Source organism: Epinephelus fuscoguttatus, linkage group LG11 (genome assembly GCF_011397635.1).
Source record: "Epinephelus fuscoguttatus linkage group LG11, E.fuscoguttatus.final_Chr_v1".
In the NCBI taxonomy this organism is placed as follows: Eukaryota; Metazoa; Chordata; class Actinopteri; order Perciformes; family Serranidae; genus Epinephelus; species Epinephelus fuscoguttatus.
This window is the reverse complement of record NC_064762.1, coordinates 12,973,553-12,995,409: the sequence shown is the minus strand read 5'-3', so window position 1 is coordinate 12,995,409 and position 21,857 is coordinate 12,973,553. Positions and strand designations below refer to the sequence as shown.

The window sequence follows — 21,857 nt, the reverse complement described above, 5'->3', positions numbered from 1 at the left end:
GAGACAGTTCTGTATGCTTTGGGGTGTGTTTGCTCGAGACAGACGGCCTCAGCTTATCAGATTCAGCCATGGTGGTTTCCACATGCTCATCTCACCTCATCTCCAGCCACGACTTCGACAAGTTTTGTATTTCATAGCTTCAAAACGTCCTGACAGAAATCTGTGGGTGACTTTGTAACATTGCTACACGCTCTTTCCATGTTTCTCTGCAGTCTACGATACAGTGTGGGGGTAAAAACTGGAAATAAGTTCAGGTTAGAAAATAGGAGCTGGCAGTAAAGTTCAAACTCCAACTCAGTAAAGAGGGAAAGGGCACAGAGCGTTTAATGGTTCACTAAAAACTGATATTTATTAGCCTGTTCAAGACCATGAGAATGGTGTTGCAGTCATATCTTGTAGTGACGGTGTGCACACGAGTGTTTAGGATGTGAAATTCCTGGTTTTCCCTACCATTTTAAGTGGTTTTTTTTCACAGTACATAAGCCAAACAAAAAAACTATTATGGTTCGCTGCTCCTTCCTCTGCTGTCTGTGTTGGTATTTCACAGAGGGCAGGGCTCAGCTCCTTCACACACATCAGGTGTACAAAGTTACATCTGTGCAGTCGATACAATCAGCCAGATCATCTACTCTACTCTCCCACGCTTTGCTCTGCTCTGCCTGTGCTGAATGAATGAATGAATGAATGAATATATGGTCTGGCCACAAAGATGTGAATGACAGCTAACGTTAGCTCGACCGCAGTCTTTTTCCCAGTGAGCCCAGCTGGATCAAACCCTCCTGTGCTTCTCCTGTGGTCAAGAGGTAGCGTCCGATGTTTCGGCATCAAGCTAGCTGTTGCTCGCATCTGTTTGGTCAAACCACCTGTTAATGCATTGAAACAACTACATCCGCTTTTCAAAATAAGGCGATACATGTATTAAAATAAGATAAATTGGGTTATAATCACAAGTTAAAACACGTAATATGCGTCCCTTTGAATTAAGAAATCCCACTTGAATTTTGAGGGAAACTACGTATTACTTAATGTTGGGTTGACAACGAACGTTATTATTGGACCCTGAAGTCATCCAAAAAATGGAAGATTTCGACACTAATGACTAAATTTAGAGCAAAGCAATGTGAAGCTCAGATGTGAAGCACTTTCTTTTACAAAAGGATAGCATGTTTTTTAACTGCTCTGCACTGGCTTCCTGTTTCAAAGGTCCTCGTCTTTGTGTACAAAGCCCTAAATGGGCTGGGACCAAGCGACATCGCTAACTCCCTTGTTAACTATTTGACCTCAAGAACACTGCCATCATCTGCTGCTGGTTTATTAGCGGTTCCTAGCAACAGCTGAAAGAAAAATGGGGATGCAGCCTTTGTCAATCATGCCCCAAAGCTACATATCGATATCAGAGATGTCAGCTCGCTTAGTGTTTTTGAGGGCCCTGAGTATGTGCAGCACCATGTGTGTCAGACCTTGTCTTCCTCCAGTTTCTGCCGTCGTTTCTCCTCCACAGCGGCCCGTCTCTTGTCCTCCTTTATCCTCTGCTCCTCCAGCTTCCTCCTCCTCTCCTCCAGCTGCTTCTCATAGTGCTGCCTGGCTCGCTCCTCACGTGCCTGCCACTGGGCCTCCTTCAGAGCTGAGGCATTATGCGCACACACAAACACACACACACACACACACACACAGTTCATAATGATATGAGGCACATGCATGAGTGTTCATACACTGAAAAAAAAGGAAAGAAATCAAACGTGTACAAACACACATGCCACATGCACACACACAGGCTTATAGCAGCAGTGTGATGATGGGTCAGCTGTAGATCATGTGACGAGGCTTTAGCTCTCAACACAAAGTAAATCCCTCGGCCCCTCAGCTGGGGTCGGACGTATGACCACTGTACAACACCACAAACACACTACAGTAACAAAACATACACGGAAACTCACTTCCTTTAACACATCTGTTGCGGTATGTCACTCACACACTCTTACAAAAACACACCATCAAAACACCAGCCTCTCTTAAACCCTGTCCCACAGCCTGACCCATTATGTAACAGTGGTGCCATGGCAACGGGGGGTGCCTGGCTTCAGCCTGGACTTTATGTAACGACCAGAGAAACGGGCACCACAGCTACCAGCTGAGTTCAGTCATGACATGTTGCAGTGAGGACAAAACAGAAAGTGAGGGATGCCTCCCACACACACACACACACACACACACACACACACACACACACAGAGGTAAAGAATACACACCATTCTGTTTCTCACGCTCCCCCCGGCGCTCACGGGCTAACCTCTGTCTCTCGTCGATCTTGTTGAAGAGCAACGAGTCTGCAACACAAACAACCGTACAACAGCAGAGTAAACTACCGTGCTGACACATGAACACACACCCTGAATTAATAATAGATTATGTCTCATTAAATCTGTTAAAACATTAGAGACATTTTCCCCTGTGAGCCATGGTGCCTTACCTGTTTTGGTGGCAGCATTGTTACTGGGGCTGTTGCTGGTGGTGGTGCGAGACGGGGTCGGGGTGGGAGTGGGAGTCGGGGTCAAGGTGGGAGTGTAGGTCTGCCCGGAGCCTGAGGAGCTGGGACGGGTGGCTGAGGACGCTCTGCCATCCCCATCCTCCGATTTATACTGGGAGTAAGACGCTGGAAAGAAAGACAAACCAAGAGAGGTGTCAGTGACGCAGAGACGCAGAGAGGGGAAACAAGGTGAAGCGTACATGACAAAGATCCATCACTGCAAAAACCTTTGTAATCATCGACAGCTGTAATTAAAGTTTTACAAATCAGTGAAACTCATAGTATTTTCCCCTTGGCTGACTGTTTTGGGGTGTTTGAGGGGTGGTTTACACCTTTTTATTTACTCCTGCACCGCTCCCGTAGAGCCAGGAGGAGTATTTCCTCCCCGACAGCCAAGATATAACAAAGCCTGTCTTTCTGCAGCTGTGTCAGCAGGAGAGCCGCAAGCATCCTCGCTACTGGTGCCAAACTGAGGCTGGGCTGTGTGTTTAAAAGAAGCAGATATTTTAGCTTCATATTCAGACATTTGGGGCAACTGACATCTGTCCATCTTTAGTTTTTGAAAACTTGGGAACATCAACTCTCCTGTGCTCTACGTGTGTTCACCCATCTACGCCATGGATGCCACACAGAGAAACAGAGAGGAGTCCATAAACGACAGCAAACAAACAAACAAAAAAGGCAGCAAAGACTCACACAGAGCTCAAATGAAACAAGTGCACATAAATCACATTTCGGAGCAGCATTGCAGAGTCCCCAACAAATAAAAATCACATCATGTTTTTCTAATGAATGGATATCTGGCATTAAAAAGTTTGTGGTTGGCTTGGCAGCCGTTCGTTGGCCTGGAAGCTTGCCAGGTTTGTACAGTATTACAGTTAAAGGGCAAACACTGTCACTGATTCAGCACAATCTTCATAGTATCTATCCTCCCTGAGGAAAATCAGGAAAGGTACTGCAGTGTTGAACAAACAGTCTTGAACGCTTCACAAATCCACTCCCAGTGATGCACCTATGCTGATGCTACAGTTTCCTCACCATGTCACTAAACACCCACAAAAAGCCGCTCTACCAACCTTGTCTTTCTTTAATACTTTTCACCTCTGCACACTCTCTCTCTCTAGTTAGCAACTGGTTTGTATAAATAACTGATATGAATTTGACGGCAGGTGTTAATTTGCTCAGGTAAATCAGGCCTTATTGCCTGTGTTACTGCTCTCCTCTCACCTCTGATGCTTAAATCATACTTTTATATTTTGTTTACATGCACGCTAATATTCTATTATTATTCTGAATATGACAGTAGTCTGAATTTGATACGAGTCATGTAAACACCAGTTTTGATATTCTAAAATAGGCCTTCTATGGCTTCTTCATATTAAGACACATGGGATATATTGATAACATTCAGGTTTTAGGAGCATTCTTTTGTTTTTCATGTATTCAGCGCATTCATAACAGGTAACGTCGCATGAAAGACTTGAATATCAACAGGTTTTGGATATGTGTAAAATATCACGACGTCGACTTTTTCAAGATGGTGATTGATGGAATTTAAGAGGGAGGCTGCCTTTGCATGATTGAACAAGTCCGCCACCAGTGGAAAATGTTTAAAAATCCAAATTTGACGCAAAGACGCAAAATGATAAGCCACTCCAGCTGTTTAACTTTTTATATTTTGGCATGATTGACAGCATGTTAGGGGACGTTAATCGGAGTATGCAGGGCTGCATGTAAACAGGAATATCTATTCTTATTAGCAACGTAAACAGCTTCGTAGAAGCACTGTCTTCTTCAGAATAAAAGGCAAAAAGCGGAATTTTTTCTGCATTTAACGTGCAGAAAAACGTGCCCTTTCAGTGTGGTCAGACACATAGTAATGTATGTAGTAACTTGTTCTCTGAATCCTCTGACTGAATATACCTCTTTATCTGTACGCCTGTACCCCAGTTTATCTTTATTTTTGTATGTATTTTCATTTAAGTAGGCCTACTCATGTAATACCCTGGTTTAAGACCATGTATTTGTGTTAGCATGTTCTGATTTATAAAGAACGTTTCCTTTGAAATGTGAAAAGCCCTAAGGGAAAATAATAATTCACAGCATTTTGTTTTCTAAAGGTGTTTTACTTTGTGGTGATTCAAGAAATTTGTAAAACTTTTTAAAGCCCTGACCTGCAGCGGTCGAAACATGTTGGCTCTTTAAACGATTTAGCCACGACAATAAAGGCTTTTTAATACTTCCTTCCTCGTTTTATATATTTTTGGAGTGCCTTCCTGTGTATCCTGATGTTTCCCTTTCTCCATGAGAACCTGACACAAGGTTTTGATCTACGTTTGGTTATACAGAGCAACCAAGAGTCTATCTCTTTGTCTAAAAAAAGACGTATCTGCAGATTCCGGTATTTCATTTTAAAGCCAGTATCGGCCATTATCGATGATGTGCCGATATTAATGGCATCCCTAATGCCAAGATAAGAAGGTGGTGCCAAAACAAATCTAAAATAAACTACCTTCAACCTGACAGTCTGCATGTGCTGCTTCCTCTGCACTCTCAAGCTATAGCTCTGGCAGCACTTACAGTACAGCCTCTGCAGTGCAGCCCGACAGGAAACAAATTGAGGTAAAACAATATATACAGTCCCACTGCTGTGTTCTCAAATGTTCCCGGTGTGTTGCAGTGTTTCCACTCAGCTCAGAGCCAGGCTATTGATTAATGGCACTATCAGGCTCAGGGTGACTCAGCACTCTCAGGTCAGCCTCCTGAGAACAGACACAGAGCTTAAAGCACTGGGCTGAACAGATGAGCCTGTCCCACATGTTCCAATATGACAACACTTGCACACTTTTGTGATACAAAGCCGGCTTGATTAGAGAAAGATCCAAAGATAAACAGTATTCAGACTAACTAACATAACTGTATACTGTGGGCGTGCAAGATAACTGTTCCAACACCTCTGTGTGTGTGTGAGAAGACAGAGAGACTCCACAGAGACCAGTCTGTCCCAGAAATTTGGAGACTGAACTAAATCAGCCGCCCTGACCCAGACAACACTGACAGACTACGACACCGAGGCTCAACCTGAAATAACACGGGCTACACACTAGCCTACATTTCCCTCTCTTACTCTCCTTTACATAGTTTCTTATCTCCTCAACTACATGACATGTTGGCTCAGTGGGGTAATTAATGCTGCAGTGGATGAGAGGAGCAAAGTACAGGTTTCATATTCACTGCTACAGGTGGACTCTAACACCTTAAAGAACAAGCTCAAGTGCACCTTGGATAGAGCTGCAACTAATGATTATTTTTATTGCTGATTAATCTGTCGATTGTTTTCTCGATTAGTTCTTTGGCCAATAAAATATCAGAAAATTATAAAAAAAAAAGCCAAAGATGTTTCCCAGAGCCCAACATGACGTCTTCAAATGTGCTGTTTTGTCAACAACCCAAATATATTCAGATTACTGTCACAAAGGAGTAGAGAAACCAGAAAATATTCACATTTAAGAAGCTGGATTCAGAGAATTTTGTCTTTCTTTCTTTTCTTTTTTTGTTAAACAGATTTTATTAGCATCTTAGGAACTGTCACAAAACAATTTAGTGACAAGTTATTCCAACAATTTTTTTAAGCAGATTAAAGACCTTGGATGGACCAAACAGTTTTGTGCCTCTTCTATAAAAATAAACAGTACCGTGTGTTTGTCAGGGGTCTTAACTGAAAATACAGTTAGTAACCTTTACTTGCTTTCATGCTCTTTATCACAGTGGAGGACTTTGCACTGTTACGGTGACTGTGTTTGAAAATCTTTTTTCATCTGCAACAGCTCTGAGCAGTTTTCTCACCCGGTTCAAAGTCATCACTCTATTCAAAAAGGTGTTAATAGGGGTTATTAGTGTTACAGATATAGATTAAAAGGCTCCTGTTACACCGACTAGCATGTTTAGAATACCACTGTCAGCTATTACACAGCCATGTTTCCTGTTATGTGATGACATGTATATGATGGGGTGGGAATCACAATACTTCATACATCAAACAAAATTATTGCACTTGCAATTTTAAGTATGTTGCGATATGCTGAGCATTGTGATGAAATAAATTGTGATATATTTCGATTTATTACTTTTTTTCAACTGTAAATTACGTCCCCAAAGAAAACTTTGTCAATATCTGTTCATCTCACCTCAGCCATGTTTTTACAGCAACAAAGTGTATGAAAAAGAAACTGATTATATCATTCTAGTAGACAACCTAAAATTTAATTTGTATTTGTCATATTAATCATTTACGAGCTGCCTTTGTTATCAGGAGGTGCAGGCTATGGTGGGTAGCATGACATTTAGGTGAGACGGCTGCCAAGCTGCAGACCACCGTCCAAGACCAACGAACAACAACAACAGCGGTTGTTCATTCTCAAGACAAGGAGGCGTTCCTCTTCTTCAAATGTGTTTTTTTTGGCAACCTGTTGCTGTATTTCTGGTAACCTTACTGCCCCCTAACATGAGTAATTTCTAAGCAACCTGTTACTGCCTTTCTGACAGTGTTTCTGCCCCCAACATGGGTACACTTTATAGCAGCCTGTCACTGCATTTCTGACGGCGTTTCTGCCCCCAGTGTGTGTGTTCTTTATCGACCCATCACTGCATTTCTGACGGTGTTTCTGCCCCCAGTGTGTGTGTTCTTTATTGACCCATCACTGCATTTCTGACGGTGTTTCTGCCCCCAGTGTGTGTGTGTTCTTTATCGACCCATCACTGCATTTCTGACGGCGTTTCTGCCTGCAACGTGGGTGTTCTTTAGCAGTCTGTCACTGCATTTCTGATGGTGTTTCTGCTCCCAAAGTGGGTGTTCTTTAGCAGCCTGTCACTGCATTTCTGACGGCGTCTATGCCCCCAAAGTGGGAGTTCTTCAGCGACCCATCACTGCATTTCTGACAGTGTTTCTGCCCCCAACATGGGTATACTTTATAGCAGCCTGTCACTGCATTTCTGAAGACATTTCTGCCCCCAGTGTGTGTGTTCTTTATCGACCCATCACTGCATTTCTGATGGAGTTTCTGCCCGCAACATGGGTGTTCTTTTGCAGTCTGTCACTGCATTTCTGATGGTGTTTCTGCTCCCAAAGTGGGTGTTCTTTAGCAACCTGTGCTGCAATTCCAGCACCATTTCTGCCCCCTTAAAGTAGATGTTTTTTGGCAACCTGTCACTGCATTTACAGCGGGTCTTATGCCTTCAAATTGGGGTATTTTGGGCCAAAAACATGATCTTTTCCCAACCACAACCAAAAGGTTTTTGCACCTAAACATGACCACATGTTGGAAAGTAATGGAATGTAAAGCTTTACCAGCTACGTTTTAATTATCGGAATATACAGTACAAGTCTGTGTCATAGGAGCTTTCTAACCTACATCTATAGCAAATATTTCTACTACTAATGCCTATTTCAGTGACTGATAAGACACAAAATGGGTGCATTTCTGGATGTTCGTGCCTCTACATCTAACAAAAAGACAACAAAGCATGATGCTTCTCACTTATTTCTACACTGTGATGTGGGATGTTGCAGAAACTCTCATAAATCCAAACTGCCGATGCCATCTCCACCCTAACTTACTGAGATATTCTGAGGTAATTCACAAAGGACATGCTGGACAAAGACATGAGGTCATACCTGCAGAGGTATTGCATTTCCCAGTCTATGGGACATCAGCAGAGGTGTGTACACAAGTATTAACAGGTTTACCTTGCCTCAGGTGCACCAGCCCTGGAACTGGTTTTATAATGGCTATTGTATGACAGGAAAGGCTGGGCCGGGTTACAATAACGTCTAGTCAGTGTATTCCTTCCCCTGAAGTAATTTTCCTGAGGTAAAAGATTAGCTCATTGAGAGAAGAGCATGATGTGCTGCAGCCAAATACTACACTGGAGATTTGTGAATGGCTTTTAGCTAGGCACCATAAGCAACTTCCACCAAGATGCCACATGGCCATAAATTTGAATTGAAGACCCACTCGGGGACAGAATAAGGAGCTCTTTTCATCTGTGGAAGTTAACTTCAAGTGACTGATGAAGTGGACCTTCTGACAAGCTGAGTGGGCCACTACACAATAATCAGCCGGTGGTGACAGGCTAAAGGGCTGAACCACTTTCCTCATTTTGACAGCTTGGATTGGAGCACTTCACTGAAGAGAGCTGGGAACGCTCTGAACCACACAAATAACAATTTTCTTCTTTACAACGTCTGGCACAGAAACACAAAGATGTAAAAGAGAACAAGATGGAGACAAAGAGACGGACTGAGTCACGATGAATTATAAATTATAACATATTCTATTATTTGAGCACTAGCATTCAGCTAGCATCGAAATGATTGATCAGTATAATCTACATCTACTCCAACAGAAGCAGGGATGTAAGTGATTCTTGTGGGGAGTTAGGATCTCTGCAGCGGGAAGCAGTAACATGATACATCACTATATAAATGACTAACACAGAGGAAAAGCAATAAAAGCAGGCGTGTGTATTAAAGCATTCAGTACAGGAGGTGAACAAGACACCCATATTACTGTGATATTTTACCAATGTAATTTGAATAACAGCTAGATGTCCCCTTATCAAAGTATTTGCAAATATGACACACACTGTGTTCAGTGATGATGCAGTTAATGGATGTCGAGTGATGCCACGTCAGATGTGTGTTTGCATGTGTGTATGATACAATACTAGCCCTAGTATATGCATGGGAGCTGTTTAAATGTGTAATCTGTGGTAATTTTATTTTGTTACTGTATTGTATACAGAATCTGAATCTCACTCTGAGTTACTGTTGTTGTTCACAAACTAAAGAAATGACAGATCATTTTAGTTTTTACTGAATATTTGAAGGCAAACAAAATTATATCACTTATTTTGTTGCAATTCTATGTTCTTAAATTCATAATATATATATATTTTTTACTAATTTGTCATATTGTCAAATATATTGTTACCACAAAAATACCCTGAAATATCGTGATATTATTTTAGAGCCATATCGCCCACCCCTAGTCTATAGATTAAATTTCCGGCTCTTCAGTTTACTGCACTGTGCACCACAAAATGAAGTCGCTTATTCACTGAAGCTACCTGGGGTGAGACTGCAGGATGGCCACCATGTTTCTGCAGCAATGCTGTCCTGTCACAGGGATGTTGTTACACGTAGTTGTGAAAGAGGGGTGTCACTAGCTCGTTCCTACCTGACCTGGGCTAGCTAACCAGTGGAGACTGGAGGGAGGCCAGTGGGCATTATGTTTCTGCATGTTAATGCAGCCAGCCGGCTGTCTGTCAGAAAAGCCAACAGAAAATAAAATAAAAGGCAAAGCATTTACAACACAAAATTAATTTTAAAAATTCACCACCTCTAAATGGATAGTGCTTTGAAATGCAGCGCTAAAGCTCACTGAGTCAATGGAGAGGGGGACTAAAAGGAAAGGCCTCTTGTGTTTCACTTCACTTTGCATTTTTTAGTTACTGGTTAATGGTTGTCGGCCTATCAAAAGCAAAATTAACCAGCCATCCAGCCAGTCCAGCTTTGCTCTTCACACACTGTACTGAGTTGGACTAAAACAAGGCCTAATGCAGCAGCAGTCTCACTTTGACCAAACTTAAAATATCAATGGATGTGGCTTTGCATAGCCCAGCTTCCCAGACAGAGCCTACCAAACACACAGACAGCCACAAACTGGGGTCATCCTGCATATAAGAAGAGGTCAGCTGAGGTCAAAGGGCATCCTGTCGCTCCGAGTTGCAGATGATGCTGCGCGTAGAGCAGAGCAGCACAGGGCTGAAGTTCGGGTATTCCAATTCAGAGATGAATGCTTTGAATGCAGTGTTCAACTCCCACACTTTGAAAATGAATCGCTAACCAAGCTTAATTTTCCCCATGCAATGCTTTAACAGCTTTGCACGTGATGTGAGGGACTTATTTCTGGTGCAGTTGTTTGCTCCTGCTGCATCTCTCAGCCGCCCATCTGTTGTCGAGGACATTAAACAAACAAACCTCCAATAGCAGAAAGTATATTTGCTTGTGCACACTAGACAGCCATTTAACAGCCTTCGCAAACACACCAAAGACCGTTTTTACTCGGGGCACAGTGCTAGCTCCCAGTGCACCTAGAAAGGGCTTCACAAATACAAGGTGTAACAATACTGAGGTGATGCAAAGTCCTTTAATGAGAAAGGGAAAAAGACAAATCCCCAGGATGGGCAGTTTAGTCCTCTATGTTTGAAATATTTTAGCTTTATTTCAACACACCACTGGATCTAACAGGAAACAACAGCTTTAAGAATACAAATCCATATCAGTGTAGGACCTGTGCCCCTTCTTATGCTCACCTAAGTGGATGTAAACACTCTTAACTTAAAACCGAATGCCGTACTTTAAACCTCAAATTCAACATGCTGGAGTACAGAGCCAAAATGAAACCATCCTGTTACTGACAGACTGCACCTGCACCTTGTTCAACCTTTACAGATCTATCAATTAAATACACAGTCTTTACCTGGATTTTGGTGCATGATTCCAGGGGTGTCAATGCCAGGATGAGACCTGTTGAACCCCTGGCTGGCGTCCCACTCCGCCTAGTAAGATCTGAGGGCCAGAATCAATGCTCCTACTTCCTGCAAACATCCTACACAGCTGAAGATAAGCTCACATCCAAAGTCCATGGTGCAGTGAGGGGGACGAAAGAAAAAGCAAAAAGAAGAGAATCCAAAAGAGACCACCCAAAACTCAACTTTTTGCAGAGTGAAGGGGGAAGCAGGATGGGATAAAGAGAGAGGGGTCAGCTTCGGTCGGTGTCACTGCTGTTGAGAGCTGACTGACTGTGAGACAGGTTGTGGCGACTCTCCAACCCCCATCCTTTTGTCAATGTGTGTGCGTGTTTATGCGTGTGTGTGTGTGTGTAAAAGAGACGGAGAGTGAGACATAGGGAGAGTGTGACTGTTTAATCTGCCCCTCCCTACCCTAGTGCTGAAGTGTGTGTGTTTGTGTGTGTGTGTATTTGTGTGTGTGTTTGTGCAGACGCTCCCCACCCCCAATCTATCTGCATTCACTGCCAGTCAGATTAAATGGTCAGAGTTAGCGATTAATGCTGTGCTGTCCGGGCCAGTGGGTAGCAGGCGAGCTCGCTGTGTGGCTCCTGCCTCCCCTGCAGCCTGAGAGGATTAGCCCGCTGCTAATGCTAATGCTAAACGCTAAGCTCCGGCCAACAGAGAGGCAAAGGGGACGGGGGGGTGGGAGTCCTCCTTTTTAGCCCCAAGACTGGCAGTCAGGCCTGGATAACAGGCGCCTGAGAGGAGGGTGGCACTGCGTTGGTTGCAAATGGCAGGTACAGGTTTCAGCTCAGATGACCGGAGCTATATCTAAGTCACCCTTCAAGGCTTTTGTCGACAAGTTTGACAAAGTCTCCAATAATAGACGCTGCTATTGTCCAATACTGAACTTGTGCTATCTCTTTTACAAGATGTTTTAAGGAGTCGTCATAATAAAAGAAACTTTGCTGAGCAACTTGCCATCGACATTTCTTGACATGCAGAGTTTGCACTCAAACTGATATGCAGTACAGTGGTTAGCACTGTCACCTCGCAGCAAGGGTTCCCGGTTTGAACTCGTGGGCCAGTTGGGGCCCTTCTGTGTGGAGTTTGCATGTTTTCCCTGTGTCAGCGTGGGTTTACTCCAGGTCCTCCGGCCTCCTCCCACAGGTTAAGTGGTGACTCTAAATTGTCCGTAAGTGAGAACGTGAGCGTGAATGGCTGCTGTTACTACTTTACCTTGCCATTAGACAGCACTTTCTGACGGGAAACTGACCAAAGCCACCAGACTCCTTTAACGATAACAGTCATTTTACCTCAAAGCACACAGGAATCACTGGTCTACTGCTGCCTCGACTGTTTTTTTTTGTTTATGCTAATGAGCGGCTTTCAGATCCGAACTAACGCAGCGTCTATAGCAGTACACTGCTTAGCTTCCGTGCTGGTAAAGAGGCACCAGACACACCAAACCGACATCAAAGAACTAGTGGCAACTAAGGCCACTAACATCCCCTCATGTCGCCTGCGTGTTGGCCAAAATGTTGCTCTTGAACACACCGCAAAGACTGCAGCCAACAGCCAGCTAACACATACGTTCTGCACTTGCATTGGGGGTAATAACTCTTCATACCAGCAGATAGAGGTAGTCTGTATTTGTCTGTCAAAAAGGAAAACCAGAAGACAGACAGGATGGATTCAAGATGCTAGTTAGCCAGTTAGCACAATAAAAACACAACCTGATGTTGAACGAACAAATTACCTTGAACTAGAAAACAATAACACAAACAGTTATGAACCGTTTCTGCTAAAGAGCTCAATGGCTTAAAAACATAATCTTAAGGGTTTTTTTCTCTCTAGTTTTTCTAATAAAGGAATTTGTGAAGTCTCTATTTGTGATGCCTCGTCACAGGTATATGGCCTTAGTTCAGCCTCTCATATTATCTGATTTTCCAAGGTCCCAAAAATGTAAAATTGTCCAATAATTCACAAAAATATAAACCAAAACTAAGAGAAAAGTTCGAAAAATAAAGTTAATGTTAGGTTTGCATTGACATCACGCTCTCTTGATTTGGCTGTTCCGCCGAGAAGGTGATTGGCTGCAATCTGCCCTCCCTCCAGGACCTGTACGCCTCCAGGACTCTGAGGCATGCAGGAAAGATTGTGGCTGATCCCTCTCACCTTGGACACAAACTCTTTGAGACTCTCCGCTCTGGCAGGAGGCTGCAGTCCATCAGGACCAAAACCTCAGGCCACAAAGTTTCTCTCCATCTTCCATCTTTTCATATTATTATTCTAATTTGCATTCAGATTTTATATTTAATTGTTTATATTATTTCCTTTTTATATGTATGCTTCTAATTACTCTATATTTTTTATATTCGTTGTTATGCACCAAGCCAAATTCCTTGTATGTGAAAACCTACTTGGCAATAAAACCGATTCTGATTCTGATTTGTTTGCTATCCTCACTTCCCTTTCTCTTCTCGTGCGCAGAGCTGAACTGCCAGTCAGAGTGATTTCATTCACCATAGGCTCCCCTGTCTATAACACCAGTTCAATATGCTAAATTGGCTGGAAACGGCCACCTAGAGCCAGTTATGTGGGACACACTGCAGTAAACTAGGGTGTCATACCGTCACCAACGGCCCTGCATCGACCCAACAGCTGACCATTGGCTTGGTGTGTCAGGGCCTTAAGGGAATATGGCTAATATAATGATTCTCATAGAAGGCTCAGCTTAGTTACAAAGGTGTACGAACAGGCTATGGGCTTTATATGTAGCAACCTTATCATGCAGAACCCTGTCAGGTCATGTGGGACGTTGCAATCTGCTGCTAAAATATACTTCGACCGGAATAAGGTTTGGAAAGTTTGGATTTAAAAACATAATGACACTACTGTACAATATGTTTGCTGACTATTTAGCCTCTTCCATACATAACACCTACACTTGGCATATTTCATACACCGTAAAGACAGTATTACAATGTGACTGTCATTTTAAAATCAAGAAAACTTAACAGTCACCTGATACTTTGAAATGATGCTTGCTGCAGGAGCCCACAATCATCCCTTCATCCACCCCTCTCTGTCTGTTCTCCTCTATTATTTATGGTTTAAGTGAGCCGTACATGCTCGCCCCGTGAAGAGACGGCAGAGTACGAGAATCATGTCTTACACTAAATGTAATTATTTAGAAAAGTGACCTATTTTGTGTCTTGTCTTGTTCTTTTTCAATCACGCAGTGGCTGCAATTGCAACTACTTTAGCAGGAAGTAAGGTTTGCTTAGAGCTGGGTTAGACTAATTAAATAAAGTGGAAATCATAAGAACGTCATTATTAATATTTGATCAACCTCCTGTCTCCTCGAGTCAAACAAACCCTCTCTCAACCTATCTCCTTAGTTCTCCTATCACCTTTTAAAAAGACAGATGTAATGGATGAATACTAGACACAAAATACAAATGAAATGGTGCTAAACTAAACCTCTCCAACCACTGCTAACTTAACATGACTACATTTCAGTATTACATTCTCTGATTAAAGTCCATTCAAAGGACCCTTAAAAGCTCAATTTGTTCTCTATATTCTTGTTGGTTGACCCACATTTACCCACACCACAAATCCAGTGACGGACAGGTTCAGTCTGTAGTACTACAATACCCATAAAACACTGCTCATAGCTTGTCTACTTGAGTTCTCTACTAATTCCTCAGGTCCTAATCCCAACTGCCCCTGGAAATACGACACAACAGCAGCCATCATAAACACTGAATTAAAAGCAATAAAATGAATGAATAATTAAGTAAATAACAGAACTGACCTGAAGCTTCGATCGTTGCCATGGTAATCAATGTCTAAATCAGTATTTAAATTCTTTGTTTTTCTGTACCATTCCCCCCAAATTCCAGAGTAGCACATAAATAGAGAAATATTAGAGGGGGGAGGGGGAAATCGATGCAGCATAGTATCGCAATATTTTTGTGTGGCAAAAGTAGTTTCTTGGCAAGAAACTTGGCACTGTGTGGATTCTTTTTAATTATATAAATTATAAATATTACAAATTAAACTTAAGATCGTCTACTAGAATAATATAATTAATTGCTTTTCAGTCCACTAGATACATTTTACTGCTGCACAAAATTGGCTGAGGTGAGATGAAGGGATGGAAAACTTTATGTTAGCTTAACTACGGTTGAAAAAAGGTAATATATCGCAATATATTTTATCGCAATATATTGCATAATGCAACAAATTTAAAATTGCAAAAACATTGTATCATGACTTAAGTATTGTGATCATATCATGTCGTGGATCCTATGGTGATTCCCACCCCTAAGAAATAGTAATCAGACATAATTCACTGTGCATCACCATTAATTATAAGTTATTTTCAGACAAGGACATTTAAACTCAGTGAGGGCCCTGGTTTTGTGACACACACTTTGACCCCCCGTGACAGGCTGACAGCTTTGCTCACAAGATGTTGGAAAAAGTCAAGAGTCTGGAAAAGTTACAAAATTTACAAAGACGATCCCCTAAAAAAGTCCAGTGCCAGATATGGTAGAGGAAACTGGCTTGTTGCAGATCTACAACCAACTTGGCAAATCATGTGAAAACTGCAGGTAACAGGTAGCTTGGCCGTTTTGCAAAGTATACTGTCTTCTAGCTATTATGGCTGATGTTATTGCGACCTGCACTCTAATAAAGAGGCTAATTGTCTAGTTATTTTCAAAAATGTCCTTTGGTCTCTCATCTCTCTTCCCCGCTCTCAAAGCTTGGATTAATCATAAATATTTCTCGACAAAGCTTTGATGCCCCAAAACTGGTGCCCGGGACAGCTCTAGTACAAAAACAATAAAGCAAATCTACTGCTTTTAGATGTTTGTAAAGCTCTGGGATAAAATGAAAACAGCAAAAGAAGATCAGCACATTTCTACCTGCTGTGACTGCGGACACACGCTGTCCTGTTGACTGACTGCTCTGCTCACTGATGCATTATAACCACATACACGTGTGAAGTGGACTGCACCTTCACTCTCATCTGCTGCCCTTGTGTTGACCCATTCTCGCCTCGTCAGCTGGTTTACACACACATGCACACACTGTGCTTTCTCATCAGACTTGTCAGCCACCTGTCTCCAGACGGCTGAGCTTGATGGGTTAAGAGGACTTTTCACACAGTACACACACATCTGCTATCCAGGCTCTTGGCACACGCATTCATCATTGACATCCTATTCAATTTCAGATCGTTTTTCAGATTGTCTTCTCCTGTGACTCTCCAGACAATGGTCACACATCTCTCTGTCCCAGATATTAAAGCACACACATGCACACAATTTGATGGTTTAAACGAAGCTCAAACTGCTTAAAGTACCACAGCATGCAGATTCACTGTGCTCTCCACCTTACGTTCCAGTCAGTTTCCCTCTGTACCTTTTTTCTTCCTCCTGCGAGCATCTCTCCGTTTCTGCCCTTCTTCTTCCTCATTGATGGTGAAGAGTGCCGGGATGGCTGAACGGCTGCCTCCCTTCCTCAGCTTCCACTTGCCCCGCGAGCACCCACCTCCACCTCCTCCTTGTTCTCGTCCTCTACTCTCTGGCATCGCCTGCCCTGTTGCTAACCCTCGAGCCCCGGGCTAACTCACCCAGCCCCTGCCCATCCCACCCTGCAGTGGTGGGTGGGTGGGGGGCAGGTCAGCGGTGGGCGCCAGAGGATGGCGGTAGACGGGGGTCACCCCTAAAAGCCCTCTTCTCGATACAGATGCAGACAGCTAACAGCTAATGCTAACAGCTAATTCCTGCACATTGGTGCTCTGTGTCTGAGACAGCAGAAAGAAGGGAGAGGAGGAAGAGAGGAAGAGGAGGGCATGACAGAAAGAGCAGGAGAGATGGAAGAAATGAAAAGTAGTAGATGAGAGAAAAAGGAGACAGTTAAAGAAGGTAAAAGAGTAAAGTTCAGAGGGATGATGAGGTAGAGCGTGAAAGAGAGACAAACAGAGCTGTCCACTGTGCCATGTAAATACTGCCTGCGATGGCAGTGCCAGGCGGAGAGACAGAGAGTGAAAGAGACGGGGAGTGAGACAGAGTCTGAGGATGAGCTCTTGTAGTCTGGTTTAGAAAAGAAGACTTAATCCACAATGCTGGCTCAGCCGAAAGCTGGAAAGATTGCACTTCCCTCGACTTCCTCACTCCTCAAGAGATGCTGCTGCTGCTGCTGTTACTACTGTCACTGCAGCCCCCACTCCTCCCCTCCTCACCTCTCTCACGCTGGGCCTATTCTGGAAACGCAAACTTGTCAGAAGAATCACATCACACAGGCGCCCGCTGTACAGTACACACACACACACACTCCAGCCCACAGATACATGGGTAACAGAGGGCAGCAGGGCCGTTAAAATATTCAGTACAAATCCAGCGGTGGAAGTTGAGCCGGTACCGGTTAAAAGGGTTTCCCTGACAACAGCAGCACATGGACCAATGATGCAGTGGCGGAGTGGAAGCGAGACAGCAGAGGACGGGCACACTTAAATGCAATGTACACACACACACACACACACACACACACACACAACTGGGGATGCACGCCTATGCACACACCAAAGCAAATAACGCAGTACAGGAGCTGCCCCTGTGGGAGGGGTGTGTTCACAGAGCACATGGTATATGTCCCCGCCCTGTTCTCCACTTAAAGAGCCATCAGCTCTCTGACACAGCAGGGCAGGAAAGGAAATATGGAAATCTATCTACTCACGTCCTGCTGGCTCTTTACAGGACACAGAAGCAACAACATGCAGATCAATAGTTACATCTGAGCAGTATTGACTAGTTTAATTAAAGGGAACTTCGGTGGTTTTCGACCTGGACCCTATTTTCCAATGTTTTTCTATCTAATACCCCCTTCCCACTAAAATTAGCATGGACATTAGGGCTGTATCTGACTCAGAGTTATGTCAGTCAAATGACAGCGGCAATCATGTAATATAGTGACAAGCTAATGGGGCTAACAACGGATCGGAAAAGTGCAACAGTTTTTGCCAGTATTACATATCAAACAAAAGCCGAAGACTGTGTCGCATTCAGTATCTGCGAGCTGCTAATTCACCACTTTCAAGCAGTGGGGCCTTACGAAAGTTTCTCCTCTGTGCTGCTGCATCACATCCGAGTCGACCGAGTGGTCTCTGACTGGTGAATCAAATCTCCAACTTTCAAGGGCAGCCCTAGTGGGTATGCAGGATTTTTTAAAACCTGGAAGACCTGCTTAAAATAGTTGATTGACTCTTTTTCCGTTGCCAATAAACTACTATGCCTTTCAGCTTTTCTTTTTGCTGGTGTGTCACATTTGACATCACAAACAAAAAATGAGTGTCGACCTGTGCAAAGACAAGTGAGCAGTCTGATGAGGTGGTTTAGGCTGATTAACATGATTGAGCATCAAGGACATTTTTATAGCAGATACTTAATCATTTTGAGATCAAGAATGTTTTTGTAACTGGGCTTGAACTTATTAACCTATTAATAATTATAATAATAATTTGGCTTCAAATTTTGCTCCAGCTTCTCCTTTAATTTGGATTCAACATGATACCTTATTGGGGGCGGCACGGTGGCCTCACAGCAAGAGGGTTCCCGGTTCGATCCCGGGTGTGGGAGCCCTTCTGTGCGGAGTTTGCATGTTCTCCCCGTGTCAGCATGGGTTCTCTCCGGGCACTCCGGCTTCCTCCCACAGTCCAAAGACATGCAGATTGGGGACTAGGTTAACTGATAACTCTAAATTGTCCGTAGGTGTGAAAGTGAGTGTGAATGGTTGTTTGTCTCTATGTGTCAGCCCTGCGATAGTCTGGTGACCTGTCCAGGGTGTACCCTGCCTCTCGCCCGATGTCAGCTGGGATAGGCTCCAGCCCCCCCGCGACCCTCAAGAGGATGAAGCGGTTAGAAGATGAATGAATGATACCTTATTATCTCAATGTAATGTTACAAAACGAAAAGTGTGACACAAAAAGGCAACTTATTATTTTGGCCAGTAAAAGAAATACACTTGGCCAGTGGACTTTTTCATCTACTAGTCCCCTTGGCTGGTGAGTCAGTAATTTTAAACACTGCTTTTTGTTTCACCAGAAACCGCCCTGAAATTGCTATCGCCGAAGTCATCAGACCTCATCTAAAGAAAGTCATTTTGGCATGTACAGTCGTCATATTTTCACATCCAACTGTGTGAATTAAGGGTTTATATCAACCAAACCTGAGTTGGTGACTGTTGGAAATATGGAAAGATGAACCGAGGTGGGTTCTCTTTCTGTCGACTTTGAATAAAGTGTGTTTAATATCCTTCATTTCACACACTGACTCTTATGCACTGGATATGAAAGGGTGAAACATAAAGATGGGAATGAGAGAAGATGTGCTCAGCATATGAGTCTATCAAAGACTAGGCATGGCAGGTGCAATGGAAGGCAGAGAGAAATAATAGGGCAATAAAGTTACCATTATTGGAGGTCCAATAACTGAAAACATCAGCCTGAGCAACTATTATAGTGGCATGTGCTTACGTCTGCTTATCTCACATCGACCACAGCAAATACACAAAGAGATTAAACAACCAGCGAGACAGCTTGAAATTACTCTCTAAGATTCTGTGGCTGAAAACATAAGACACAACCACTGATAAGCTTTTTGGCTGAAACCCATGACAGGTGCACTTCTTATAGCTGGCCTCACACTTAGGTAAACATTTGCAAAGCAATTATCCTGATATAGACTATTTCAGCACACGGACCGCATCCAATTCACAATTGCTCCAAACATCTATCATACAGTATAAAGGCATTCAGCTAAGACTTGCTGCCTCATCTCCTCGGGGAGCACATGCTGTACAAACACACATTCATAAAAGAGCAATCTGATCTTTGTCCCTGCAGGATAGAGTAATGCTGTAATCCTATACTCGGACTTAAACCGGAGAGGCTCTGCTACACACCCTTCTTCTCACACCTATTGAAAATGTGAGAGACACAGACACAAGAACAGATGAGTTATTTTTGACTGTTGTAAACGGACACATTTAGCGATGCAAGTATATAAGTTCATTGTTACATTTAATTATAAAGATAAACAGTAATTTTAGATATATGATATGCTCCCTTCAAGTAAAAGGGATGATTATCTTTCATGTGAATGCACATCGGCTGGCCCTAACACGTCATGCTGTTGTGAGCATTTGTGCAGTGGTGTGTCGCTCTGCAGTTACACCTCCAAAACACTAGTCGGCGGCAGAGGTTTCTGTGAAGTGCTGTAAAGTTCAGTTGATTCAAAACACACCCAAAACACACATTAAACATGGCGTAATAGCGACAATTTCAAACACAAGTACACAAATCTGCTTAACTATAACTCGCAGCATTCACAGACAAACACTTGTCTTTATCTGGACACATTTTCCCCACAAATAAAACATGCTAATGTTTTTAGCACAAGCCTATGGCATTTTACATTGTATAAATTAGCCTAGCGGCTAGCAGACTTCTCTCTACTCATATGAAGCCAGGGACAACAGCAGCATAACAAAGGTAATGTTCGTTGCAGAGCCTACGTAGGTATGGTGTCGATCCAACGAAGAAGCATAAATTTCGCCTTAACATCATCATCTGCATCACTAGTGTTCCCAGAGAAACCTCCACACAAGAAAATCCTACAACACGTATTGTGACAAGATGCCCAAACAGCAGGGACAATTCAGATGTCTATCATGCAAACAAGGGCTATTTAATCATCCCGCTCGCAGGGAAGAGTACAGAGCTGAACTGCAACACAATCACACCTGGTAACATGACCCAAACTCTGAGGTGACACACAGTTAGTTGCAAACAGTGACAAAAAAAAATCAATTTGTCAGCTGATACAGAAACAGATATTAAACTGGTTTTCCCACAAGGTGAGAAAAAGTACACAATGCATTTTTGTGCAGGCATATCATGGGGCAACTAATGGATGATACAGATTAGAAAATGGCAGATTTGAGGATACAGCTGATAATCCCATAGGGCAGTGATCACAACAGTAGAGCCAGCTTCACTGGTCAAAGGTGCAGCGGTGCAGTGGATATTGTATCTTTACAGCTCACAGCAGCATGGAAATATAAGATAAATAATGCATATGGACGGAAGTTGTGTATGAATACTAAACTAGCAGGAGGATTTGAAAGCTTTAAAGCATTATGTTATAGAAATCAGATGCTGAGAGTATGAAGCAGGGTCATATTAGACCAATATATAAGCAGGCATTCATGAGGGAAACTATGCAGATTAAACTTCCAAATATAAAGCTGCCCTTTTATTCGATTATTTCGGCTTATTGCATTATTACAAACTGAAACTTGAGTACACATGTGAAATTGTAAACTCATTGTAGCATAACTGCAGCTCAAGTTACATCAAAGTAGAGCTAATTTCCGAGTACTAGTAAAATAAAATATCATGCCCTCTCATTGACACAACCAGTCAACCTACAACATCTGATAATGCTGATGATAATGCTTCTATCATGGTCTTGTAGATATACAGTGCACTACCTGGCCGAGGAAGCAGCAAAAATACATCACATACATCTCGATTACATACAGTGTTACAGAGTAAAAACTGCTGTCCATGCCTCAAAGGAAGAAGTCAAATAACCAGATAACGTACAATACATACAAACAAAAAGGCAAATGCTAAAATTGCTATGCCTTCTAGCAAGAACAGTTTGTGGTGAGGACT

General features: G+C 42.9%; 1 protein-coding gene across 5 annotated transcripts in view; it reads right to left on the bottom strand.

The window, feature by feature from the left end:
- The window catches only part of map7b (microtubule-associated protein 7b), a 34,429-nt gene extending 17,128 nt beyond the window's left edge, over positions 1-17,301 (bottom strand). For 2 of the 5 annotated variants that reach the window (XM_049590358.1, XM_049590359.1), the window contains exons 1-4: positions 16,541-17,299; positions 2,471-2,653; positions 2,250-2,327; positions 1,461-1,624 (exon numbers count right to left, since the gene is read on the bottom strand). In XM_049590358.1, the coding sequence (XP_049446315.1) occupies positions 1,461-1,624; positions 2,250-2,327; positions 2,471-2,653; positions 16,541-16,709 (594 nt within the window). In that variant the 5' untranslated portion in view covers positions 16,710-17,299. Of the gene's footprint in view, positions 1-1,460; positions 1,625-2,249; positions 2,328-2,470; positions 2,654-11,070; positions 11,344-16,540 lie in introns of those variants that run through there. The other 3 variants (XM_049590356.1, XM_049590357.1, XM_049590360.1) reach the window with 3 other exon arrangements.
- Between the last annotated feature and the right edge of the window lie 4,556 nt (positions 17,302-21,857).